Here is a 27416-nt window from a genome sequence, read left to right as displayed (position 1 = left end):
CTTTATATATAAATCACAAAAAATAACTGTATAAGAACATGTGAATAGTGATAAAACCCAAACGGTGCAATTATTAAAAAATAGTGGAAGTATATTATAGCTACATACGACCATTATTAGAACAAACAAAATATAGTACCATTGATAATTTACTTAATTGATTGATTAAATGTTTTTTTGGTTCTACTACGAAGAGTTCCCACCGTCTTCGGCGAGTGGACTAATCTCCCGCGGGAGTTTGCATGGGTACCTCGATGGGCAACGTCCCTCGCAGTTGAGATTTTTTCCATTCCCAAGGCTCGAACCCGAGACCTTGGTTAAGGAGCAAGAGGCCCTTAACCACTCATGCCAACCTCAATTGATATTGATTGATTAAATGTAGAATGAGTCCGCAATAAACGACGTGTATAATGTAACAGTGCCATTGATTAGAAATTCGAAACAGTTAAATTTACATAACAACCACTTATTTTTAGTACGGTATGATTCCTAAATAGTATAGTGCCATTATAATGATGCCATTTTAGAAGTCACCTCCATATTTGTACGTACTTGAATACTTGATCATTAACTAACCACATATGAGGCATGTTTCTATTGGTCAAGTAATAATTGAAGTCACTTAATACAAGATTAAGACCTTAATTTGTTATATATGGTATCAAATCATGATTTGATCTTGATCACCATAATGAAGGTTTGCGTAATAAATTATATTAAATGTCAATGGCTAATGAATGTTAACAAAAGCCAAAAAACAAGGCAAAAAAACAAGCTTGGTCAAGCTAACATAACAATTATCTCTCCTATCATAAGCTGCTTATTCGGAACCAAATTGAGTTTGACCTAGTGGAAAGGAGAGCACCTTCCAGTCTAAAGATTTGGGAGTTCAAATCCCGTTATAGCCATTTTGATGATGGAGATCCCCTTACCGTTCACCTAATCCCAAAGAGTCTACCCTACTATCACGGTTTGAGTTAACCGCCAGGTTGCCGGGTTCTGGGCCTTCTGGCCCAATAGTAAATTGCTTACTCGAAATCAACTAATGCTCCTACAACTAGCTTGATCATAAATCACTCGGAATCAAGCTTGCGATAACAATGACAGATCTTGAATAATTTAACTATGTACATAACATGTGGGCCACTAGAAGAATTAAACAATATAATATAAAATTTATGTAACTTTACTATTTTAGGAAGGGCCGAAACTAATTTTACACTATAGAATTTTTCGCTTCGGGGGACATGGCTATTGGTTAGCTAGACCGGGCAGAGAGTTTATCCCAACACGCTAAGCTTTACCTAGTGGAAAGAAGAACACCTTTCAGTCAGGTATAAGTTCACAAACAGGGGCATTCGGGGGGGGGGGGGGGGGAAGGGGGAGTCCTTACGACCCTTAGTAGACCTGTCAAACGGGTTGGTCGGGTTGTAAAAAATTATTTTCGGGTTCGGGTTGAATCGGGGCGGTTACTTTCGGGTTCGGGTTTACAAATGCTTGTTCAAGACCCATAATTTTCGGGTTCGGATCGGCCCAACGGGCTGAGAGATTTTAAGACGCGCATTATATTTTCATTAATTTAGATGATAAATATACAAAATATGGGCACAAATTAACAAATTTTCCTACATAAGTTTATATTTAATCAAATTCAACCATATAATGGCGCATAATTCAAATTAAAGTCTTATTACACACAACATAGTAAAAACAACGTGTTTATTATTGCTTAAATTTTCTCATGATCTCATTTTATTACTGTAAATACAATGATTTTCAATCGGCCGGTCCAAAACGGATTCGGTCGGGTTTGACCCATTACTTTTCGGGTTGCTCGGGTTCGAATAAAATCGGGTTACAGGTCACAAAATCTTGTCCAGGATCCATTATTTCCGGGTCGGATTCGGGTCGATTTTCGGGTCGGGACGATTGTTGACAGGTCTAGCCCTTAGCCATCATAAAGAGTCTAGCCTGATATCCTGAGCTCGGTTAATCCGCGGTGGGTTAGGGCCCGTTGTTGTTATAGGAAATCACTTAGTCCGAATTTAGGATCCGATTGACTTTGTAATAGTTAAAGTTTAGTGGACTATAGTAAGGGCCCTAAGGGGCTTAGCTTGGTGGTATAATATGGGGTTGAGTATGAAAGTAAGTCCACTACATTTGCGCGCAACCAATTATATCTCAGAGTGGGTGGTGTAGCTGGTGTTTGTCGTTTTGAGTTTCATAAAGTTATAGTATTGATTTTGAAAAGTGACAACAGAGATGGAAAACTGACTCCGAAAGAATGAAAACTCAAAATTTATGACGACAGCGAACATGAAAATCTCGACCTGAACAACTACAGCCCAACCCACAGACCCACCTCGACACAACCCGAAAAAACAAAACCCAGCCCAAAAAAACACCGAAAGAACATGTTTCGGCCCAAAAAGCCCGCACCAAAATAATGGGTTTGGACACGAGTTTTGTGTAAAATCCCAGCCTGTCACAGCCCAAATATTGATCACAAAATTGCATGGCAAAACAAAATTGAGAAAGTAAACAGTTTGTCTATTTGAGCAGCTTCTAATCAGTTCATCACTTCAAAATTGGCTCTGTAATTGTTAATTTTGTACTCAAAATTGGGATAAGTTAGCTTCACACACTGGTATCACCACCTACATCTGCCTACATCTCAAAACTGCTCAACAAAATAACACCAAAACTCCCACTAGCCATCTCAAAACTGCTCAACAAAATACCAAACACCAACAAGAAACACAACATCTTGTTTCTCAAAATTTCCTCATCATTCGAATTGTGTTTTTATTCCGATCCTGATATTCAACAATCCTTGTCAAAACACATGCAGTTCTGCAACTTTGATGGTTATTCACCAATTATGGTTGAAGATTGTATTCAGAACTGTATACACAGAGCTTAATACCCAAAACCTGTAACAGAAAAATGGTTTAGAAAAGATGAGCTTAATTAAACATGAATGAAATCAGGAAACAGAAGAAAACAAAAAGAAACGTACCAGAGTTGTCCATGGGGTTTTCAGCAGGTGCAAGTTCAGGCTCTGGGATTTCAGTAACTACGGCATCTGATGTGAGGAACGTCTTTGCTACAGACGCAGCATGCTCCAAGCAACACCTTACCACCTGTAAATTGCAACACAATAATGCAGAGAAAGAAAGAAATTAACCAATTTGGCCTTAATTACTCATTTGACATTGGAAATGAAAGATAACATACACCCATACATTACTTTTCATCTATTTCCTATCTTAAGAGTTAAGATAACGACACCTAAGCTAGTAAAAAAAACAGAATTCTCAAAACCCCCCTAGTTTCCCCCTTCACGCATTCACAACCGTTGATTTTAGAAACAAACCATGCATTTCTTTTAAAAATGAAGAGGATCCTCACACGGTGCTTATATTAAGCTTAAAAAACTATAATTATATATATATATATATATATACTTTTTTTTATTATTATCATTACCCTATTGCCTCAAAGAGGCTCCCACAACAAGCGGGGTAAGGGGGGGAGGGGGTCAGACGTACGTAAGTAACGTAACCTTACCCCTGCAATTGCAGAGAGGTTTCCAATTGACCCAAAAGCGATAACTGGACAATAACGGGACAACCATCTTCTACTTCATGGAAAGGAAGCGAAAAAGTTTTAAGAGCCATTTTGATTACATCTCAAAGACAAAAGAACAAATGAATCTTTGGCTCCATCAGAAATGGAAAAGAAAACTATAATCGAAATAATAAAAATAAAACCTTAGCAGGATCGATGATTCCAGCAGCCATCAGATCCTCGTATTTTCCTGTTGCAGCATTGTATCCAAATCTTGGGTCATCATTAGAGAGCACCTGAAAATTATAAAAGCATCAGCCAATACTAGAAGGATTTCTCAATTCCACTGTCACCATCATGTTCTATACAATAACTCAAATATGCCTTGTATTTTGACCTTTTCTATTACAACAGCTCCATTAACTCCTGCATTCTTGGCAATCAGATCCAGTGGATAACTAAGCGCTCTTTTGACAATATCTGCTCCAAGCTGAGAATTTGTATGAATTGTGTGAATATCAGTTCATCTTAAAAGACAGAGATAAAATGACATTATTATGATCAACAATGGTGGATTTGAATGAGAGAACCTTTTGCTCTGCATTTCCAAGAGTTGCCTTTATGGCATCAACTTTAGTTGATAGGCGCAGTAACGTGCACCCTCCACCTACAACTATACCTTCCTCTACCGCTGCCTAATAAGATTATAAGTTTCTGAGTCAGTTCTCGCCTAAGCAAATTAATAGGATGGTTATAAAATCCAAGGAAGTAAAAGAGGATACCTTTGTTGCACAAAGTGCATCCTCTACTCTCAGCTTCCTTTCTTTAAGCTCAGTTTCAGTTCGTGCTCCAACCTGTGGGAATAATCAACAAACATGGAATAACCGAATAAGTGATTTTAGGAAAACTGTCTTTTGGACTTCTTTTTTATCAAGAAGCTGCTAAAGCTTGTAGGAAAAAACAACACATCAAGCAACTACGCGGAATGTGTTTTTCAGAAGCTGTGTACGCAATCTGGATTCAAAGAAACAATTTTTTTAAATTTTTTTTTTTTACTGGGAGCTGTGAAAATCCAGGTGCTGTCTTTAGAAATATAATTTTTAAGGTAGCTTGCCGTTGTAATGGTGTAATGAGAGATTTGCTTTGCGTAGTTTAAGTTGTTTTTTTGAGGATCCTGCTCTCAACCCTTCCTAGAAGGTGGGGGAACTTGGGCTCTGAAATCTGTGTACCTTGTTTAGGAAGAATGGTGTACTGGTGATATGTACTTAAACTTCTCTTTTGGTATTAATATAATCTTTTATTTACCCAAAAAAAAAAAAATAACTGTCTTTTGTGGAAGAAAATTTTGAAACATTTTCAAGCTCATGAAAAGTTACCTGAATAACAGCAACACCACTGGTAAGTTTAGCAACTCTTTCATTTAGTTTGCCTTTTTCATAAGCCGAGTCTTCGTTCTGAAAACCATTGTTATATATACATCAGGTTCAAAAAACTCCACAGTTTAACAACCTAATTAACAACTGAAGTTTAATAAGCATTCTACCTCAATTTGCTTCTTAATCTGAGAAATTTTCATAGCAACTGCTTCTTGTGTACTTCCATCCCCAACAATGGTAGCTGTTTCCTTGGTGAGCACAATTTTTGCAGCATGGCCCAACACCTCTTTACCAGCTTGGTCCAATGACAAACCAACCTCATCTCTGATTACAGTTCCTGTTGATTAATCAGTTAGCTCACTGAAAGATGAGGGAAATTCGAAGCAAAAATTGTTTTTTCACGTAGTGACTATAATAAATTCAACACTAATTTTTCTTTGATACAGTAACCATTTTTTGAATAAAAGTAACCCTATGTTTTTAAAAGAGAATCGTGTCATGATTTATAATCACATTATTCAAGCACACCATGTACCAACGATACAAAGTTATACTTTTTCATAATGATTCTAATAAACACGTCAAATAAATTAGAAACTAGTTGTTAACTTTTTTTTAGGCATGGTCCACAAAAAATTTCGTGTGGACCGGGTCCATTTAAGAATTAGTGTATTCGGGCAATACCTCCGGTAAGGACAGCAATATCGTCAAGATATTGGTGCCTCCGATCTCCAAAACCAGGTGCTTTCATTGCAGCAATCTTAAGAGATCCTCTGAGTTTGTTTACAACTAGGGTTGCAAGAGGTTCTTGCTCTATATCTTCCGCCATAACCAAAATTGCGTAGTTGTTTTTAATTGCATCTTCTAAGACATTAACAAGCTCTCTTGCATTTGTAATCTTCTTGTCAACCATCAGGATCTACATAGCAAAACAACACATTAATCATCCTACCTGAGTAGATATTCGTCACAAATAGGTACAGAGTAATAAACTTCAAGATTTATACCTTACAATTTTCATACTCAACAATCAATTTCTCACTATCAGTGACAAAGTACGGTGAGAAATAGCCACGGTCAAATTGCATTCCTTCAACAACATATAAGCTGTCTGTAGCACTTGCTCCTTCTTCGAGAGTCACTACACCCTTGCGCCCCACTTTGCTTAGAGCATCGGCAACCATATTTCCTATTTGATAGTTGTTTCCAGCACTAACAGCAGCAACATCCGCAAGTTCTTTGTCTTCAACCTGTAAAATGCATAAAAAATTCATCGCAAAAACCAGCAACAGACTTGTGTAGTTGTGTTCAGCTCTCGAGCATCAAATTGACAACTATTAATGGAGCAGGAAACAATTTACCTCTTTGGACATCAACTTCAACTCAGATATCAAACCTTTTGCAGTATTTTCAATCCCTTTGGCTATTTGTATAGGATTAGCCCCAGCTAACACAATCTGAAAAAAATATAATCACTTATCAGTGAGGAAGGTGGTTCGATGCCAAATAACATGCAACTTTCAGAGGCATACAATGATTATATGTAGCATCCTCACACCTTAACACCTTCGTTAATCAAACCTTGCGCTAAGACTACTGATGTAGTAGTCCCATCACCAGCTAAATCATTAGTTTTTGATGCAGCTTCTCTTACAAGCCTAGCACCAATGTTTTCAACAGGATCTTCAAGTTCAATCTGCATACAAAATCAGCTTATTGATGTCAACAAAACTAGAGTAACATTAAAGAGTTCTAAACATGAATATTGATGTCAGCAAAATCAGCTTATTGATGTCAACAGAATCAGCTTATTGAATCTCATCTCCGACATGAAAATAATATATCCAGATTAACGTTAAAGAGTCCTAAACAGCAATGCCGAATACAGCATTTCATAACTGAAAAAGTAAAAATCACAGTAGCATTTCAGCACTAAAAGAGCTTGTTTATTCAGAGTTCATACCTCCTTGGCCACAGTTACACCGTCATTAACGATTTTAGGAGAGCCATACTTGCTCTCTAAAACTACATTCCTTCCTTTAGGACCGAGAGTAACACCAACAACATCTGCTAGCTTATTCACACCCGCCTGATATTTCAAATCAGACCGAAAAATCAACAATGTCAGAAATTAAACCAATACACAATTGCCATCAATCCATCATTATACCAGCAATTCAAACAATACTCCAAATACCAACCTGTAGTTTCCTAATAGCAGCACCATTTTTATTGAAATGCAATCGTTTTGTTGCCGCGTTAATCCTTAAGGAATACCTTTTCCTTGGTACTACATAACTTTGATTCCCTCTTAATGAAGTCGACGATATGCAACTCAAAGAAGACAATTTATGTGATGAGATGAAACTTTTCTTGTCAATTTGGGTTCCAACAGATGTCAAAGACCCGACAGCGGACATGGTTACGAAAGTTGATGCCATTTATACACTGTCTGTCCTGATTGAAGAAATGCAAGTTCAAATTAACATCAAAAAAATCCATAGTAGTGGATTAAACACTTACCATAGTGTGAAATTCAGTAATTAAGAGTCTTAATTGAGATATCTGACCAAATTAGATATGAACAATAAATGGAAACCCAGGATTTTATGACATGGGAAATGTTAATGATGGAAGAAGTGCAAGTTCAAATTAACATCAAAAAATTCCGGTCTCACTCCTCATGAAAAACCCCACTCCATATATTCATAAATATTGGATTGAACACTACATTTATAGTGTGAAATTAAGTAATTAAGAGTTAATTTGAGATTTCTGACCAAATTAGGATATGAACAATAACTGGAAAACCAGGATTTTATGACATGGGAAATGCTAATATAGATTGAAGAAGTGCAAGTTCAAATCTATCTATACCTAATATTTAAAAAGGATAACCATACATGATTAGATGACACGTGTCACGATCATTCTTTCATCCATGGATTTTTTTTTGTTAGATGACACATGTCACCTCCTTCTTTCATTCATGGAATTTTTAATTTAATTTTTATTTCCAATTTTTCGTGTTGTTGTTTGTTATACGAAGCATTTCACAACTTCAACACATCTTCCACTTCATATTCCTCATCCTACATTAATTCATATTCAACCTCTACTACTTCATCTCCCTCTTTAACACTTAATATTAATTCACCATATAATTTATATATTTGTTCAACTTAGAAATTGATCACCTCCATATAAATCATATACTCTAACTAAAATCACAAGCCCTCAATAAAATTAACACTTGAAAAAACGGCTTAACAAACACTATATAATTGTCAGTTCAAAGAACGGGCTCTAAAGCTAGTTAACATAAAAAATTCGGTCTCACTCCTCAAGAAAAACCCAACTCCATAAATTCATAAATATTGGATTGGACACTACAATTTAGTGTGAAATTCAGTAATTATGAGTCTTACTTGAGATATCTGGCCAAATGAGAGAAGAACAATAACTGGAAAACCAGGATTTTGTGACATGGGAAATGCTAATAATGATTGAAGAAGTGCAAGTTCAAATTAACATCAAAATAATCAGGTCTCACTCCTCAAGAAAAACCCAACTCCATAAATTCATAAATATTGGATTGAACACTATAATTATAGTGTGAAATTCAGTAATTAAGATTCTTAATTTGAGATGTCTGACCAAATTAGGATATGAACAATAAATGGAAACCCAGGATTTTGTGACATGGGAAATGCTAATAATGATTAAATTGCATCTTAATTCAGGAGAATTCACTATAAGTTTGTAAATTAAGATTGAAATGCAACAAATAATAATATAACAGCTACATTTAGAAGGTAAGTGGATAAGTTTTGAGCAAACTACGTTTGAGAGAAATGAGGAAGAGGAAGAGGAAGAGGAAGATGAAGGTACACTTACCCGTGAAATTGGAGAGGAAGATGAACGTTGTAAGTGAAGTGAAACCAGGTTTGTAGAGATAAGGGTGGTCATAGGCTCATAGATAACGTTTAAACTTAACATATTGAACCATGGAAGATTCTAGATGAGGTGAAACGGGTCGTCCGGATCGGGTTCTGACTTTAGTCCTCTACGGAGTATCTCTATACAATATTATGTACATGATTGTCAAACTTTGCTTTTTATTGTAGGTACAGTACTGTCGAGTTACTGCATATGCATGTCGTGTTGATCATGTTGGATAACGTCATATATGAAGCATGCAATCGTTGCCTCAGAAGCGCTATCATTTTTCAAGGATTTCAAAAGTGTCAATCTTACAATCTCATTAATGTTGTAACTATTCCAAATAACTATTTAAATATGTTAAGATCTAACCCATGAAACATCACGTGTGAGAGTCCCACATTGATAAAAGAGAAGAGAGTTAAACACTTAATAAGGCCAAGGGGCTACTCCCCTTATTGCCATATGGTTTTAAGGTGGAACCTCATTTGGACTTGTTAAGTGGGCTCTCTCTTGATGACGGGTGCGTCCCAGGCCCGTATTTAACAAAATCCTTTTTTATACGGAGAGTAACAATACTACATGACCTTGCACAACACATTTTATGTTGCTTAGCTACTGAAATAAAGTCACTACTTCAACATGTTTTAATCTAATACTATGACTACATAAACTTTTGAATTAATTAGCTCATGTTGTTTTTACATCTTAACATATTTTCTTGACGTTCATGCAGCATAATGGATGCAATCGGGTCATGGAAAAAGTATTCTCATGTTTCGGAAACAAAGCTTTTTCAAGGGTGCTATCTCCACCAATTGGAGATTTTAATCCTGAACATTCTTATGTTGTTGGTTATATGTGTTGCACATCGATTGAGCGGAGGAGTGCATGTGGTTAAATAAGTATATTGCGAGCAAAAGAAGAAAGTGATACTGAGATTTTGATATAACATGTTAGTTATAACAAGATAATTATACTTAACACACTTTAGTAATTTACTTATGCATAATTTGGTTGATTAGTTGGTTGATTGGTGCCTATTACAAGGCATATTTGTACGTATGTGTTTTGGGAGAAGAGGGAAAGCTTTTTACATGCTGTGGAATAATCGTTGAAATGTCAAAATATTCTACAATTTTAAGTTTTCTAATATGCACGCACGCATCGCGTGCACATAATACTAGTACTATAAATTAAAGGGCGTTATAAGAAAGTTACGTGATATGTGACACTTTACTTGTGAAATTTTTTCGCTCTGATTTGAAATATCAGACGGGTGGTCGGGACCGGGTTCTAGTGCTTTAAGGCGTTTATAAAAAAAATTACGCAAATCTGTACTCCCTCCGTCCCATAATATAGTGCCCGTTTGACCAAAATCACGATTATTAAGGTAAAAGATAATATTGATAAGAAAAACAATAATTATTTGTACTTTTAAGATAAAGCACATATTAGTTGGCTTTATGGAGAGAGAAATTAGAGATTAAAAGTGTGTACATAATAAATAGGTCTAAAAAAGACAAAAAATCAAGCACATAGGTTGAATAAAAGTCAAAAAGTACAATTTTCAAAGTAAAAATTAATGGTTTAAAATAGAAATATGCACATCATTTAGGGACACAATTTTAGGAAAACAGGCACTATATTAGGAGGGCGTCAAAATGGCAGCCAGGCATGTATTATGAAATACATGCCATGGGCTTGTTTGTAATTTCCCAGCCATTTTGAAATTGTTGAATAGTCAACCCCGTTTGCCAACTTGGATCCCATATAGAAAAATTGAGTACCAATTTTGTAATATGAATACCATTTTAAAATATTTAGCACCATTTTTGTGATATTAATACCACTTTATAAAATTTAGTACAAAACGAGTACCATTTAAGGAAAATGAATTTCATTTAAAAAAATTTAGTACCATTTTTGTAATACCAATACCATTTTTGTAATACCAATACCAACTCAGCAATGCCAAATCACCACCCCGTTTTACAAATTTACAATTCCGTTATACATTTCCCCCCAAAAATATTTAACATTTACATTTACCTTTTTATTTGGGGTTGACATATTTTTGCAAATACATGCCAGGCGTGTATTTGGACTTCCTCCTATATTAGAGGACGGAAGGAGTAATAAAAAACATTTACTTTTGAAAAGATCGTTAAACAAAAAAAACATTTCCATTTATTCAGTCATATTTGAACTTATTTTGAACAGAGTAGTGTTGAAGGATCGAAGGACTACACCAAAACCAAGCTCACTATGAAATAGAGTTTGTGAGAAGTTCTAAAAATGGGGAGGAATCTTGGAAACATCTGATATCTCCATTATCACTGAATTCATCATTGTAAGTTCCATTACAAACACTGATTTTATATTCTGAATTTTTGCTATTTTTTTTTTCAGATTTTGTTAAATAGGAGTACTCAACTGCAATTTTGAATTTTGCGCAAGAAGTTTGTGGGTTCTTTAATCCGAAATTGAGTTTATCTGTGAATTCACGAGCGCTGAACTTTGTAATTCTGAGAATTCTGGATGAAAATTCTGTTTATTGAGGTTAATTTATTGAACATCGATGTTAATTTCTTTTAGTAGTTTTTCACTGCGGAATTTGTTTGTGCCAGAAATGTGTTGTTTTTTGGATGCATATTAGGCATGTGAAGTATGATTGATTAATTTTGCAACTCATCATTGTAAGTTAAAGCCTGTTTTGTTGAATATTGGTGTATATTTGTTGAGTTTTGAATTAGGGGTTGAGGTTCTTCACTTTTAGTGTATTTAGGGCTCCGTTTGGTTTGGCTAAAACATTTTAAAGGAAAAATACAATTCCAAACTAGTTTTCCTTTGTTTGGTTCCTTACAAGAAGAGTCATATAGAAAATAAAATGGGAGTAGATGGGTAAAGGTTGAGGGGAGAGAGAAGAGGGAAATAAGGAGTAAAAGTGGTTTCCTTTCCTTTCAAAATGGAAAATATTTTCCACCCATTTTTCATTGTGGGAATTTTCTTTTACGCACCTTGCCAAAACAAACAATGGAAAATGATTGAAAGAGAAAAGTAATTAAAAACATTTTACACCAAACCAAACACTAGGTGTAAAATTTAGGCAGTATGTCAGTATGTGAAGTCTGATCCTCTATTTTTAATTGCTAGTGCTTGGGATGCGTACACCGAGGATGCTGTTTTGTGCTTGATTTGTTGAAGATTGGTTTTGACTTTTTAGGTGTTTAGGAGTAAGTTAACATGAAAATTTTAAAACATAAAATTTATCACAATACTTTGAAGTTTGAAATAGTACTCCAGTTAACATGAAAATTTTCTTTAAGATGCTTGATAGAATAGTGTTTTTCACCTGGGATGTTTCTTAATTCTTATCCTTTCCTTCTTCACTTCCAGCATCTCACTAAGTAGTTTAAGCATTAAGCAGTCTACCAAATCGGGATATCAGATTGCAGCGGAAGTACAATTCTATGGAGCTCCCATTTGGTGAATGTGAAGAAGCTAATGTGCTCTCTTTTCTATTTTGATAAGTCATTATTTGATGCATTCTGTATGCCATTATGTTGCATTGCTACTCTCCTTTAGTATTACCTCTTCCGAATTCCTGTTCTGCTTTCAGTACCGTGATCTCCCCTTATTGGAGCATTTTTCTTTGAGTCATGTCCTTCTCTTTATAATTCGCCATGCTTTGGTTGACAGGTATTTGAGCCAATAGATGTGAATCATTCGACCCGTCTTTGAGGGTCGACGTGACTGGAATACGAGGAGCTTATTTGGACTGAGCATAAAATCAGGAGTATCTGCATTTGTATAGCCAACGTGATACAGATCAGGGAGATCACGGTACTGAAAGCAGTGACACTAAAAAATGCGTAGTGTCAGGCATGAAGAGCAGATGAAGATTAGATTAAAGATAACAAGTTACTGTTTCAGACTAGGGTGTTGGTGAAAGATGATTGTGAGATCGTTCAACACTGAAGGGAAGGTGTCTTTAAGTTGTTGGTTCGTTTAAAGGTAATAGTAAATATCCCTATGATGCTTCTGTTGCAGGATAATCAACTCTTAAAATAATTTTTTCTTCTTCTATAAGCGATTTGATGGTTGAGGTTCATTTATTTGAATGACAGGTAGCTAGTCAGATCATATATTGCCTCCAAGAGGAGGAATTGCTGGTTAGGATGAAAACAATCAGGGATTCTCTCTTCCTTTTCTTAGAGCTTGAACAAGGCGAGACACTCAGTTTAGTTGTGCATGTTTATCCGGAGGAATGGACGCATCTCTTCATGGCTGGTGGTGGAGGACGGGTGTCTCGAGGAGAAAACTTCAGGGATATTTCTCTCATTCTGGGAAAACTTCAGAGGGAAAACTGATGGTGAGTCTCTTTCTAGGCAATTTTGGGTCATTTGTCTTTTTAATGCATTGCACTGAACATTGGGGGCTCTTATTAGTTTGTGCGCCGGCAGCACAGTTTGTTTTCCTGTATACGTCGGTGGAAATTTATACCGAGGTCTCTGCATTTTAGGTGTTCAGCTGCAAGATATTTGATCTGCTACCTATGTGAACTATACATGAATTGAACCAGTTAATTTCACTCGACAGAGTAGGTTATATACTCCGTAACATATGTTAGTCAGGTCATTAGATAGGAGGTTGATATTGGAAAGAAACATTAGTAAAACTAGGCTCTTGATGTACAGAAATTCATTTTCTTTGTTCGATTCCGCTGTTAATTTTAATGGGGATGATAAGATAAATTAGCCTATGTGTATCCTCTGTTTTGTTTCCTTAAGGCGCATGTTATTATGTCAAATGCTCTATATTACAAAGAAAATCTGAAAGACACTGGTTGATTATAAAATTGTCCATTTGCTTGCTATGAGGTGAAACATACATTCACACATACATATCGAGAAGAACCCTCATCTAGAAAATACCCTCTATTTTAGGGGAAGGTGGAGTTTCCTCTGAAAATACCCTAATTCTAAGATGGAGTTTCCTCTGAAACTAAGGTCTAGGAAGAGCTTTGCTCAAGACTTGCTTCAACCTTTTCCTAAGATGAGTGTCTGACCAAACACTGTTTACGAAACATACAAAAACACAGGAGGAGGCCCAACTTTCCAAAACCAACACCCGTTCTAGCAGGAGCAAAACAAGGCATAATTGCAAACAGTAAATACACCACCCAGAAGAATTCAGTACAGGTGACTTATGCTTCTTGATAGATTTTTCCTCAGCCCCTTGTCCTCCTTCGATACTTGAAAACGGATGAACAAAACTTTCGATACACATTTTCACTCTCGTAGAGTAGTAATGCTTGCCGGTAAACTTACATCCATGAAACTCAACCTTCCTTATCCTGTTCTCTTTTGGATTATACCAACCCGAACCATGCTGGGCTCCCGGCAACAACAATTCATGTCGCGCTGTGCGATAAACCAGAGGAACACCGCTTCCATTTGGTACATTGCACAAATTTGTCCAAGATTCTTTCATTCCATACTCTTTCATAATACATAATTCGAGATGAGGATAACTAATACCTCGTGATAGCAAGAGGCATAGGCATCCATTTACCTCTCCAAGCACTATAATGTAGGATTTTAATATGTAGCTTTGCAAACAATACTTTTGATCTAATGTATCTGGCACCGGCACTTCACCCCATTCTTCCTTCGGAAGGTCAAAGTTCAGGATCATTTCCCAAGAATATTCGGGAATCAGTGGATCATACTTGGTAATGTTCCAGTGTAAGTGGTTGTTGGTCGGGATTCCTCGGTTGTATGCTCGGATATACAACTTCTCTTCCCAGTTCCCAGCGAAGTTGTGGACATTGTTCTTGAAATCAGGCAAGGCAATCTCCCTCCATGTATGGCTGTCTTTCATCAAACTATAGATGAGAGCTGTTTTTGGAGTTAAAGATATAATCTTAAAGCAATGGCTATAATTATCATAGCCAAACCCGTAAACCCTGAAGTTAAAACGTTGACTTACATAGCGTGGGTAAGTTGGATTTTCATAGTTCAGCTGGTAATCTTGATAATGTTCCTCGCAATAGTAATTGTAAGAACCATACCTATAGTTTATGCAAGGTAGTAACTTGAATCCCGCATGCTCTTGTTCAATAGCTGGGTTGCAGATAGCAATGTGGTGCGTCCCACTTAAGATCAAAACCAACCCATTGCAAGAGCCAGCAACCACATCTCTCCCAAAGACTACCTTTTTTGTTCCACTTCCGTAGATTTTTTTGTATTTTTTAACGCTATAGAGGGATGGGTTAAAAGACGGAGGCAAGACAAGCTTGTTTATATTGAGTTTGATGTCATTAAGTTCAAGGTAAGCACGATAGAGGGCACGGACAATGGTAGGGGAACCATTTATCGTGACGGTACGATAGATGGTGAGGATTAGAGAGCAATTGTAGGAGTTGACTTTGAGGGACGATTGAGATGGAGTTTGAAGAAACTTGGGTTTTCGATGAGATTTTTCCAGGACCTGCATACGCATTTAAACCGAGAGTGCGATTTTACGGGCAAATGTGATAGGGTTATTATAGTCATTTCCACGGGAATGTTTTTGGATCCCATAGTGTAAAAGTAAAATGGATGGTTCATTCTTTCTTCGTTCAAAAGAAGAAGAGAACTGATTTGGAAGAAAACTGGTATTGATGATTTTGGTGTGAAGCAAGTGTAGTTGAGAGATGGTATTTATTGGTATATGTATAGAAAGATATACTTGGGATCCAAGCTTCACTTTGTCCTTTTCTTAGTTGCTGTTATCGTCAACTTGAATTATGCCAGTATTTCATAATGATCCTGAATGACTTGGGGTTCAAGCATCTGCTTACAAATCGTCAACCAACCTATTTTAGTAGTAAACTCATTCCTTGTTTCTGGTTAGAAAGAGAGGGAGGAGGGTACAGTTGAGAGTTATTGTTAGTTTGTCAACTTTATCAATCATTCATGTATTAATTGTCAACAAAACAACTACATTGAAGTGTAATTTTGACAGTTTTCTTGGGTGTTTGTTTTTTTTCATCGATTAGGTTACCAAGATTGTCTCCAGCTAAAATCACAACCTACTTGGCATTCACAGACTTGTTCGTGAGCGTAAGTGCTACTAAATGCGCAGTCTTAGGTACGGTGACCAGATAAATATCAGGTTATAGATAACAAATTACTGTATCAGACTAGGGTGGTGATGAAAGATGATTGTATCAACATTCAGCATTGGATGGTGCTCTTACTGTTCTCGGTTTGTTCAAAGGCAATCCTAAGGCAATTGGCTTCAAGAACTGATTCAATGGTGTCATAGTAGATCTCCGTATGCTCTATGGTGCCTCTGTTGCAGGTAAACTTAATTTCTTAGAAATTACTGCTGTAGTATTTTATCTATGAGGCATAAGTGAATTTTGTGTTTGGGTTGCTGGTGAATGGCAGATGGCTAGTCAGATTTTTTAATGGTTGAGTTATAAACAAATAGGGATTTCTGCCTTTCTGGGAGCTCAATAGGGACACCCAGCTTGGTTGCACACGTTGATTCGAAGCGTAACTGGTGGTGGTGGAGGTCTACTGAGGAGCAAGTTTCAGGCAAAGCATCCTAATGGTGAGTCTCTTTTTTCGGCAGTTTTTGGCCAGTTGCTTTGAATGCATTGTACTCTACGTTGATGGAACTTGTTAGTTTGTGCACCTGTAATGACACACTGATACTCATCGAATCTGTCCTTAATTCCTGCATGCCTCAATAGGAGTGTTACTGGTATCTCTGTGTTTTAGGTGTTTAACTGTAAGTTATATGGTCTGTGTGAATTGTGCATAAATTGAACTCGACAGATAGATAAGATGTCAGAGTAGGTTACATATAAAATGTGTGATCACGTAATCATACATTTTTATCTAGTGACCTGAGTAATCCCTCATTCTGCTTCTTGATAGATTTCCTCTGCTCCTTCTCCGTCAATACTTGTTTCAAATACACATTGGTTGCTCTGGTTGAACCTAGAATAATGGCCATCATAGTTTATGCATGGTAAGATCCTGAAACTACGCTCGAATGCAGGGTTGCAAACAGCAATGTGATGCAGCCCACTTAGTATCAACACCAACCCATTGCAAGAACCAGCAACCTCAAATCTCTCGCAGACTAGCTTCCCGCCACTACTAGCAAAACTCAGCTGGTTATGACAAAATGTGATCAAAAGAGAGAGAGTTTGTATTGATGATCAAAAACTAATGAATAATTATTACAGTAATGAAGGCCTTTTATAGCTTAATACATTCTAGAAGCTACTGAAATCTGTTACAACTAACTCCTAGAAATAAGGAAGCTATACTAACTGAAAGTGCCAGCGTGGCAACTCTCATGCACTACAATGTAGTACGTACTGAACCAATGCTCAAGCTGATCAATTGTGCAACATGTATAAGCTTAACAGTCCCCCTCAAGATGGAACATCACAAGTTCCAATCTTGGACAATAATAGTTGAAACTGTGCAGATGAAAGAGGCTTGGTAAAAACATCTGCTAGTTGATGTTCAGTGGGTAAGTAAGCAAGATGTAGAAGGCCTTCTAACACTTTGTCACGTGTAAAATGACAGTCAATCTCAATGTGTTTCGTTCTTTCATGAAACACTGGATTCCTAGCAATGTGTAATGCTGATTGATTATCACAGTGAAGGCTGATAGGTTTAAGATTAGAAACTCCCATGTCTTCCAATAAGTTAACCAACCAAGTTACCTCAGATGATGCTGCAGCCATTGCCCTATATTCTGCTTCTGCAGATGACTTAGAAACTGTGTTTTGCTTTTTGGATTTCCATGAAACTGGTGACCCCCCTAACAGCAATACATAACCAGTGATGGACCTTCTAGAATCTGGACAAGATGCCCAATCTGAGTCTGAGAAAGCTTGCAACCTGATACACTCTGAAGCTTTTAGAAGTATACCTTGTCCTGCTGTGTGTGCCAAGTATCTCAAGGTGTGTTGTAGAGCTGTAATGTGAGGAAGTCTAGGATTTTGCAAGTACTGGCTTAACAACTGAACTGCATAGGACAAGTCTGGTCTGGTATGAGTTAGAAAGTTAAGTTTCCCAACCAGTGATCTATACTTCTCTGTGTCAGTGTACAATTCTCCATCTGATAGAGTTAGCTTTACATTAGCTGGTAAAGGGGTGATTGCTTTCTTTGTGATATCAAAGCCACAGTCACTGAGCAATTCTTTGGTGAATTTCTTTTGGCTAAGAATGATACCTTCAGAAGAATAGCCAACTTCAATACCTAGGAAATAGTTCAGCTTCCCCAAATCTTTGATACTGAACTCTTGGTGCAAGTATGCTTTCAAAGCAGTGAGTTTGTTGTGATCTGTACCAGTAAGGATGATATCATCAACATAAACTGCTGCTATATTAATATGACCTTGTTGTTTGTGAATGAACAAACTGTAGTCATGCTTGGATTGAATGAACCCCTGTGTTTCAAGAGCAGTCATAAGCTTTTCATGCCATTGCCTTGAAGCTTGTTTTAAACCATATATGGACTTGAGCAGCTTGCATACTTTGTTATCAGGATTATCAATGCCTTCTGGTACTTGCATATACACCTCCTCTTTTAAATCTCCATGGAGAAATGCATTGTTAACATCCAACTGGAAAAGAGGCCAGTTTCTGCTAGCTGCAACAGCAATCAAACACGTGACAGTTGTCATCTTTACTACTGGACTGAAGGTCTCTTCATAGTCAATCCCATACTTCTGGTTGAACCCTTTTGCAACTAATCTGGCTTTACACCTTTCCAGAGCACCAGTTGACTTTAACTTGACTTTGAACACCCACTTGCAGCCTATAGCCTTTTTTCCTTTAGGTAGTTTTACCAATTCCCAAGTAAAATTCTGATCAAGTGCATCGAGCTCTTTCTGCATAGCTTCCACCCATAGTGGTTGTTTAGCTGCTTCATCATAAGTGAGGGGTTCTGTGATGTCACAAAGATGTGATAGGAGAGCTTGGAACTCTTCAGGATAAGTGTCATAAGACACTAAATTGCACCAATGCTGAGTGAACTGAGCTGGAGAGATTGGTTTTGAATTTAGGATAGATTGAGATGAGTAACATTGATAAGAATCTAGATAAGCTGGTTTTCTGTGTGTTCTAGTGGATTGTCTAGGTGGAAAGTTTGTAGGGGTATTCTCAGATGTAACATGTTCATGAGGAGTAGGTGGAGTGGAATCAACATCTCCAGAAATAGGTGAAGAAATGGATTGAGTGTGAGTGGAGGGTGAGTTTGGAGATGAATTTGGGAAAGGAAATATAGTGTCTTGTGAGGGAGATTCTTCCTGAGGAGTGGAGAGTGAGTTTGTTGATGGGAATATTGTGTCTGGGGAAGAGAAATCAGGTGTATCAAAGATTACAGGAGAGGAAATAGCAGGTAAGTAGATGGCATGTGTATAAGAATTGTTTGGAGAATTGTGTTTGTGATAGAGATGAAAGGGAAAATGTTTTTCATGGAAATGAACATCCCTTGATACAAAGAATCTATTTGTATCAAGTTCTAAAACCTTGTACCCCTTCTGAGAAGTAGAGTATCCCATAAAAACACATGGTGTTGCTCTATGGTTCAGTTTGGTTCTTCCTACTCTAGATGTGGACACATAACAAAGACAGCCAAATGTTCTCAGATGAGATAAGTCAGTAGTCTTTTTGTGCAGTCTAAAATATGGAGAATCAAGATTGATTGATTGCAATGGCATCCTGTTGATCAAATATGCAGCACATAACACACACTCACCCCAAAATCTGGCTGGTACCTTAGATTGAATATACAAAGCCCTTGCTGTTTCTAAAAGATGTTTGTGTTTTCTTTCTACCACCCCATTCTGTTGTGGTGTATCACTACAGCTGGTTTGATTTAGGATTCCAAATTTCAGAAACAGCTTTTTCATATCTCCTTCACACAACTCTTTAGCATTATCAGATCTAATGCATTTAACCATAACACCAAATTGTGTCTGAACCATATTGAAGAAATTAGTCATAACAGCAACAGAATCATTCTTATTTCTTAACAAGTGTATCCAAGTGAACCTGCTGTAATCATCTACAATTGTCAAGAACTGATTACATCCAGAAGGTGTTTTTACAGAATGAGGACCCCATACATCAAGGTGAACCAACTCAAAAGGAGCAGTGGTTTTGATGCTACTATGAGGAAAGCTAACTCTAGTTTGCTTAGCTGCAGGACACACTTGACATATTGTATCCTGTATACAAGTAGTCACCTCACACTTAGGGTTTATTAATCTCAACTGACTAAAGGGAAGATGTCCTAGTCTTAAATGCCAAAGTTTAGCATTGTCTACAGAGCTAGAACAGACTGTATTACAAACATGTTCCTGTTTCTTCTTCTGCAATTCTGCCACATTGTAAAGACCTGACCTCACATCACCAAGAGGAATCAAATTCCCTTTCTGACAATAAACAAAGCACTTATCATGAGTAAATCGAATTTCACACTTCAAATCTTGACACAGCTTGTGAACAGATATGAGATTATATTTGAAATTTGGCACATATAGGACATTCTGTAGAGTAATGTCAGCATTCAAATCCACAGTGCCAACATGTGTTACAGGAATTTTGCTGCCATCTGGTATGGTTATGTATGTGTTGGGTATGTCAACTGGTTTGCAAGTAGAGAATTGGGACAAATCATGACAGAAATGGTCTGATGCACCACTATCTAACAACCATTTAGAATTAGATTGTGAGAGTAAGCATATACCTGCCATCATAGCAAGGCTAGGCTGATTTCCAGAAGCTGGTTGTTGTTGCTTAGCCATCATATCCAAGAGCTGCTGATATTGTTCTGTTGTTATAGTGGGAGCAGTAACAGTTTGTTGCATACCAGATGTTTCAATATCAGATTTGGTGCCAGAAGAGAATGCAGCTACTTTGGAATCTCTGGAACCTTTGAAACCTGGTGGATAGCCATGAATCTTGAAACACCTATCCACACTGTGCCCTTGCACTTGACAATGTGTACAAAAATAACTGGAACCTGTTCTTCCATATTTGTTGGTGTTGCCAGATTGAAAACCACCATTCTGCTGTGTTCTGAAAGTTTTGTTGTTGTTGTTATTCCAATGATCTCCTCCAAAACGCCTCTTTTCAGCTGCAAAAGCTAATGTTTCCAGTTGTTTGTTAGACTGAGAAACTTCTCTGTGTCTCTCTTCTTGAGCAAACAATCTGTATGTCTCAGATACTTTGGGCAAAGCAGGCACCATCAATATATTTCCTCTAATGGTAGCAAACTGATCAGAAAGTTTCATCATAAATTGCATCACCATCTTCTCTTGTTGTCTGTCAAAGAACTTTTTAGTAACATTACAAGTACAATTGTTACAAGTGCAATATGGAAGTGGATGAGCTTCCTCAATTGCATCCCAAACTGACTTGATCTCAGTGAAAAATTCTGAAATACTCTTATCTCCTTGAACAATTTCAGCTAGCTTTTGTTCAAGAGAATAGATCTGAGCCAAAGATGCAAAGCCAAACCTCTCCTCTAAATCAGTCCAGACATCTCTAGCTGACTTCAAAAACATCACACTCTTAGCAATTTTATCATCCAGATTGCCTAAAATCAAAGAACATACCAAGTCATTGCACCTTTCCCAAGCCTTACTCTCCACTGAACCAGGATCAGGTTTAGTATAGCTTCCATCAATGAAGCCAATTTTATTCTTAGCTGAGAAAGCAAGCAGCATTGATCTCTTCCAACTGGTGAATCCTTCACCATTGAACTTGAACGTGACCAGTTGAGTGGAATTCGCATCCGAAGGATGAATATAATAGATGCTTGCAGGATCTTGATTAGGAGGAAGTGTGGAATTGCGCCTCGAAGTCTCTTCATTGGAATCGAAATCTTCAGCAGCCATTTTTCAGAAATAGTTTTGGATCAAAAACAGTAGAAGAAAAACAGAGAAATTGAGAAAATCAACACAATCTGTGAATCAGAAAGAATTTGTGGCAAAAAATTTCGAAGAAAAACAGGAAAATCTTGCGGAATTTCAGAAAAATTGAGCCAAGAATCTTTGATTCTGCTCTGATACCATGACAAAATGTGATCAAAAGAGAGAGAGTTTGTATTGATGATAAAAAACTAATGAATAATTATTACAGTAATGAAGGCCTTTTATAGCTTAATACATTCTAGAAGCTACTGAAATCTGTTACAACTAACTCCTAGAAATAAGGAAGCTATACTAACTGAAAGTGCCAGCGTGGCAACTCTCATGCACTACAATGTAGTACGTACTGAACCAATGCTCAAACTGATCAATTGTGCAACATGTATAAGCTTAACAGGTTAAGATTTGATCACTATAGAATAATTATTACACCCTAAATAAGGCAAGAATCTTATTGGTCCATGGTAGTTTATTGTTACCGAAAATGTGATAAGTAGTTTTTGTTCTTTCGAATGTCATACGGAGTAGGTATTATTAACATTAACGAATCTAGTTCTAACTTTAGTAATTTTATAAAACTCAAACTCTATTACTATAATATTTACTTTTATCTTAGTAATAATACTCCGTATTTGATTATTAATATCATTTGTTTGATTTGTCAGCTTAATCTCCTATCAAACTGTCTACACTTGCTCAATACTTAACTGTCAATCTGCCATTATTTTCATACGTCTCCCGCACTTGGGGCTCCCTTTGTTCGCCAGTTTATTTTTCTTGGGTAATTTACTTTATTAAATTTTTTTATTTAAAAAATTAATGAAATTAAAATATATAGCAGTCAACGGTTTTAGACTTTTAAATTAAGTTAACTAGCTTTTGAGCCTGTTCATAGAACGGACGGTTGTATAGTGGTTGTTCAGATGTCTTTTGAAGTTTTAATTAGTGAGTACTTCTGATTTTTGGTAATATATGAATTAAATAGAGGCGTAATTTGATGGTTGGAAAAATATAAAAATTATATGTTGAATAAATACTGGATGTTAAAGGGGTGAAGTGGAAGAGACTAATGAGTATATTAGATTATTTATAACTTGATGTTGAATAAGGAAAATGGAGTGGAAGAGGCATTAGAAGTTGTAAATCATAGAAACAATAAAGATAAATTGAAAAAAAAAAACAAAACAAAATGATGGATGAAAGGAGAGATGCCACATGTCTTCTAATAATGAGATGCCACATGGCTTCTAATAATCTATGGTGTTCCTTTTTAAATAATAGGTATAGATGGTTCAGAAAATTTTATAGAAAATTTTACATAAAGAATTATATAATTTAGGAAATTAGTATATCTATAATAATTTAGTATATAAGTTAGAAAATTTTACTAAGTTATAGTAATTTAGTAAGTTAGTATATACTAAGAAAAAAAATAATCTCATCGCAAAAAATAATCTCATCGCAAAAAATAATCTCATCGGAAAAATTATATTTTACAAGTTATATAATTTAGTAAGTTAGTATATTTTGAAAAATGTAAATGTAAAAATGATAGTCAAGCGTTTGAATATCTGTCTGCTTATTGCCCTGTCGCATGGACATACAGGTAAAATGATTAATTTTATTCCGTACATATGCAATTCTAGTTTGGATATCATCTTGTAGGAATTGAATTTGTTTTTACACCTTTTGACTTTTGTTCTACAATAATATCAATTATAGTTAAAAAAAGGCAATTTTTTTTTAACAAATACATGTAAAAACCCTTTTCCCTTACAAATAGCTTTGTTTAAAGTTTATTAAACTGTAGAACTCCGTATAATCTTATGTGGCGTGACACATAATTTTAAGGAAGTAAATTAACATTATTTTGTGTGATTAATTTACATTATTAAATGTTTTTTTATCTAGAAAATAAATGGAAGTAAAATATGTACTCGTAACTGACAACGACTTTTAGACGTGTTCATCTTATACTTATTGCTTGATCAGAAGAAAAAGTAAAAATCACCTACAGAAAGCAATCTTAGACCAGACCAGCAAATAGATAAATCAGAACAGACCACGTGAAGAGAACAAGGTCTAAATTAATACAGTAAATGGGTCGGATCTAGGTCTACAGTATTCTTGTGGGTCTAAGTCAACGTATACTTGCTATGTCAAAACAAAATAAAAGTCAACGTATATTTCGAATTCTTTGGTCTTTAATTCCTCCCTTCCTGGCTGTTTCTGAGTTGACAAAGTCTCCTCTTGTGTGTTAAAAAAAGAAACAAATAAAAGACAACTGGATCATTCATTCATTTCAAAGATAACTTCTTAATTGTATATGCTGGTTTCTTAGCTCCCTTGTTGTTTTTTCTCACACACCACAAGTCCACAACACCAAAATGAACTCAGTTGACATCTTTGCAGCTATCATTAACAATGACAGGTTACGATTCGAGCAACTAATCAACGAGGATGAATCCTCCATTGATCAAATAAATGAGCAATCCTGTGATACCACACTCCATGTAGCGTCCAGATATGGGCATGCACATTTTGTGTCTCAAATAGTGAGTTTGAGACCTCTTTTGGTTGAGGCTCTAAATGTACACCGAGAAACTCCGATTCACGAGGCTTGTCGCCGTGGAAGTCTAAACGTGCTGGACTTGCTCTTGGCAGTTAAACCGAGTGTAGCGCATTGTCTTAACAGCAGCAAGGAAAGCGCTATGTTTTTGGCTTGTAAATATGGATACCATCAATTAGTCAAGCGTTTGATAGAGATCGATGTTCCTGTTGATTTATTCTGTCTGCATATTGCCGTGTCGCGTGGACATACAGGTAAATTATTACTCCCTACATAGGCAATTCGGAGAAAAATCGGAGAAAAATACTTTATATTTTTATTTGATGAACTTAACTCGGAACCATTTAAAATTGATATTCTCTTTAGACTTTAAGAGTTTTCACATTATGTTTCAGTATTCATTTCAATTTGTTGCAGACATTGTCCAAGAAATGATAGAAAAATGGCCAAATTTGGCCGAAGAAGCTGATGAAAATGGACTAAACCTGCTACATTATGCTTGTAAATATGGTGAAGCAGAGATAACAGGAACAGTCCTTAATCTGAGTCCTGACCTGGTCCTGTCATATGATAATAATGGCCTCACGCCCTTACATCTCGCAGCAGTCCACAACAATGGAGCAATTTTTAAGGAATTCGTGGCACAAGGTTTCTTCACTTTCTTGGCTTTAACAAAGCAGCATGAAACTGTTCTTCATCTTCTTGTTCGCCATAACCATTATGACGCATTTTTAAGCTTGATGAAACTTCTTAATGACGACTCTAGCCACGACCTCTTCCTCTGCCGCGATCAACAAGGGAACACTCCCTTGCATCTTGCTCTTTCTGGAAACTGCTATCAGGTTCGTCTAAAGTACTACCTATAATTACTACGAGCTGAATATAATTTTTTTACAGGTAAAAGGATGCTGAATGTAATTCTTGGACCAATTAAAGTGCACTAACATATAAAATGCTGCATGTATGAAATGCTGCAGATTGCAGAGTATTTGATCAACAAATCAACCAAAGAACAGCTGTTTGATACTAGAAATGACGCAGGGTTTACAGCTCTGGACATTCTGAACAATTCTGGAGAAGAAGATTTGAGCAAAAGGCATCTAAGAGAATGTCTGTTACAAATCAACTCAAGATTAATTAAGTCGCCTTCTACTGGTGAACCGATCCAGAAATGTGAAGGTAAGTTATGTGATATACACTGTTACCTACCTTTGTTCCTTAATGCTTGACTTACTTATTGTATACCAAAATTTAAAGATTGAATAAAGTAAGAGATCGAGATGAAGTAAAAAAGAAAAAGTGAGTGGTTATAAGATATACATAGTACACTATTACCTACCTTCGTTTCTTATAGTCATCTACATGTAATGATGTGTACACCCAGCTAAGATCTACCATATTCCATACAATCTTCATTCTAAAAAAATGTGTTATTATGTATCAATATTCACTCATTGTTTGTTTGAAGAAATAGTGAATGATGAGCATCCAGAGGACAGGGTTCAATCAAAGAAATCTTCGTCAACTTCTTCAGCTGAAAATGTTGTATCTCAGGACGACAAAGGTTGGTTGCGTTCGGGATAAGTCCTCTAGACCTCTTGCTCTTTTTAGTAAACAAGTTAAGATCACTATTTTGAAAAAAAAATGTCGTCCTAACTAGACCTGGTTATTGGGTGGGTTGGGTCAGGGTTGGTGCGGGGTCGGGTAATGAAAGAGTCAGTTTTAGCGGGTCGATAATGGGCGGGTCAAAACGTGTCGCAGGTCAATAGCGGGCTGATAGTGGGCGGGTAAGGAAAAATGAAAACAAAAGAGTCGTATGCGAATACAAGTGAATACAAAGCTATCCATATAACTTTTTAATATCATAACTATTTTAGTTTTCAAATTATTGTGTTATGAGTTTGACCCTATATGGCTATATTGACCCTGTCCAATACCCAATAAGAACCTTATTAACATGACTCAAACTCTATATCCATTGGGCTACCCTATCCAATCACCAGATCTAGTCCTAATGCTTAGGCAATTTCCATCTTTATATTGTTACATAACATTGTCTGCTATTTTTCTCTCAGCAAAAGCAAGTTATCAAGAGCCCTTATATGAAGCTGTGAAAGCAATTCTCGACGTTCTACAGGAAGATAAAGATCGCCGTAAGAATAGACGAGAGAAGAGGATGCAAGAAATGCACATGGAAGGCCTTCAAAATGCAAGAAACACGATCAACATAATTGCAATCTTAATCGCAACAGTAACATTCACAGCATGCCTAAGCCCTCCAGGTGGATTCTTCCAAGCAGGACCTTACATAGGTAAGCCAGTGTTAGGCGAAACAACAGCATTTAAGGTGTTCTCTATCAGCAATGATGCTGCCCTGTTCTTGTCTCTAGGCATCGTCGTTATACTTGTTAGCATCATTCCATTTCGTATCACACCAATGCGGAAGGTGTTGGCTCTAACGCATAAGCTCTTATGGCTTGCGGTAGCTTTCCTAGCCACGGCATATATTGCAGCAAGGTGGGCTACAACCCCAGAAGTTGAACACCGGAAATGGACGTTCGGAGTTGTATTGTCTATCTGTTGTGTGTTTTTGGTGATAATTTTCGTTGGATTAAGTATTAAGCTGATCAATGACAAGCTGAAGAAGCAGAGAAACCAGCAAATCCTTTCTGCGAGGACGTTTTCAGTGGATTCTGATATGCAAAGTCAAGTTAAATCTGGGTATATCACCTATTAGTGTGAGATATTCTATGTTGTAACACTTCTGACTGTCCACCAACTCAAACCAACTTGAGTTGGTGGGAAACTCACCTTATGACTTGGAGGTCAGAGGGTCGAATCTTATCAGCTGCGAAATGTTTGGGAGTGGCTTAAGCGGAGACTTGCGTAGCTGGAGTGACTAACCTGTGATAACTGCTCGTTCAGTAGGGTCCCTTAGGTTTTCAGTTTGAAATGTATGGCATTCCAGTTACAGGCACAATTTACATGCTTATTTTTGTTT

The 27416-nt window shown here is 36.7% G+C and overlaps 2 protein-coding genes across 14 annotated transcripts; one reads left to right on the top strand and one right to left on the bottom strand.

Annotated features, from left to right (window-relative positions):
• Positions 1 to 2529: 2529 nt before the first annotated feature.
• On the bottom strand, positions 2530 to 8984 carry LOC110801779 (ruBisCO large subunit-binding protein subunit beta, chloroplastic). 2 transcript variants are annotated; one of them, XM_022007196.2, is made up of 15 exons: positions 8844 to 8984; positions 7148 to 7403; positions 6910 to 7035; positions 6505 to 6642; positions 6308 to 6403; positions 5954 to 6196; positions 5631 to 5865; positions 5114 to 5283; positions 4947 to 5024; positions 4353 to 4424; positions 4161 to 4265; positions 3968 to 4060; positions 3774 to 3866; positions 3020 to 3143; positions 2530 to 2933 (listed from the first exon to the last, which is right to left on the bottom strand). In XM_022007196.2, exons 2-15 carry the CDS (start codon positions 7385 to 7387, stop codon positions 2920 to 2922), a joined length of 1827 nt encoding a protein of 608 aa, XP_021862888.1. In that variant the 5' UTR covers positions 7388 to 7403; positions 8844 to 8984; the 3' UTR covers positions 2530 to 2919. The 2 variants fall into 2 exon arrangements, with proteins under 2 accessions (XP_021862888.1, XP_021862890.1); XM_022007198.2 differs by having other exon boundaries at positions 7148 to 7398; positions 8844 to 8956.
• Positions 8985 to 11059: 2075 nt separating this feature from the next.
• Positions 11060 to 27155, top strand: LOC110801742 (ankyrin repeat-containing protein At2g01680-like). Of its 12 annotated transcripts, none has more exons than XM_056843274.1 (11): positions 11060 to 11241; positions 12288 to 12383; positions 12591 to 12905; positions 13019 to 13263; positions 15934 to 16238; positions 16328 to 16493; positions 24259 to 24669; positions 24833 to 25257; positions 25393 to 25594; positions 25884 to 25979; positions 26491 to 27155. In XM_056843274.1, the coding sequence occupies exons 7-11, from the start codon at positions 24558 to 24560 to the stop codon at positions 27150 to 27152; spliced, it is 1497 nt and encodes a 498-aa protein (XP_056699252.1). In that variant the 5' UTR covers positions 11060 to 11241; positions 12288 to 12383; positions 12591 to 12905; positions 13019 to 13263; positions 15934 to 16238; positions 16328 to 16493; positions 24259 to 24557; the 3' UTR covers positions 27153 to 27155. The 12 variants fall into 12 exon arrangements, with proteins under 12 accessions (XP_056699252.1, XP_056699249.1, XP_056699257.1 ...); XM_056843271.1 differs by having other exon boundaries at positions 12288 to 12905; positions 15934 to 15997; positions 16077 to 16238; XM_056843279.1 differs by having other exon boundaries at positions 12288 to 12905; positions 15934 to 16025; positions 16155 to 16238; positions 16371 to 16493.
• The last annotated feature ends 261 nt before the right edge of the window (positions 27156 to 27416 follow it).

Source organism: Spinacia oleracea, chromosome 4, assembly GCF_020520425.1.
Source record: "Spinacia oleracea cultivar Varoflay chromosome 4, BTI_SOV_V1, whole genome shotgun sequence".
Taxonomy (NCBI): Eukaryota; Viridiplantae; Streptophyta; class Magnoliopsida; order Caryophyllales; family Amaranthaceae; genus Spinacia; species Spinacia oleracea.
This window is presented reverse-complemented; position numbering and strand designations above follow the sequence as displayed.

Bases quoted from the DNA above. Each gene is read 5' to 3' on its own strand.
- LOC110801779 (XM_022007196.2), bottom strand. From the start codon at position 7,387: ATGGCATCAACTTTCGTAACCATGTCCGCTGTCGGGTCTTTGACATCT. The intron at 6,197-6,307 runs GTAAATTGTTTC...TGCATTTTACAG, and splicing joins TGAAGTTGATGTCCAAAGAG to GTTGAAGACAAAGAACTTGC. The intron at 4,061-4,160 runs GTTCTCTCATTC...ACAAATTCTCAG, and splicing joins TTGGAAATGCAGAGCAAAAG to CTTGGAGCAGATATTGTCAA.
- LOC110801742 (XM_056843272.1), top strand. From the start codon at position 24,558: ATGTTTTTGGCTTGTAAATATGGATACCATCAATTAGTCAAGCGTTTG. The intron at 25,258-25,392 runs GTTCGTCTAAAG...GAAATGCTGCAG, and splicing joins TTTCTGGAAACTGCTATCAG to ATTGCAGAGTATTTGATCAA. The intron at 25,980-26,490 runs GTTGGTTGCGTT...TTTTTCTCTCAG, and splicing joins TGTATCTCAGGACGACAAAG to CAAAAGCAAGTTATCAAGAG.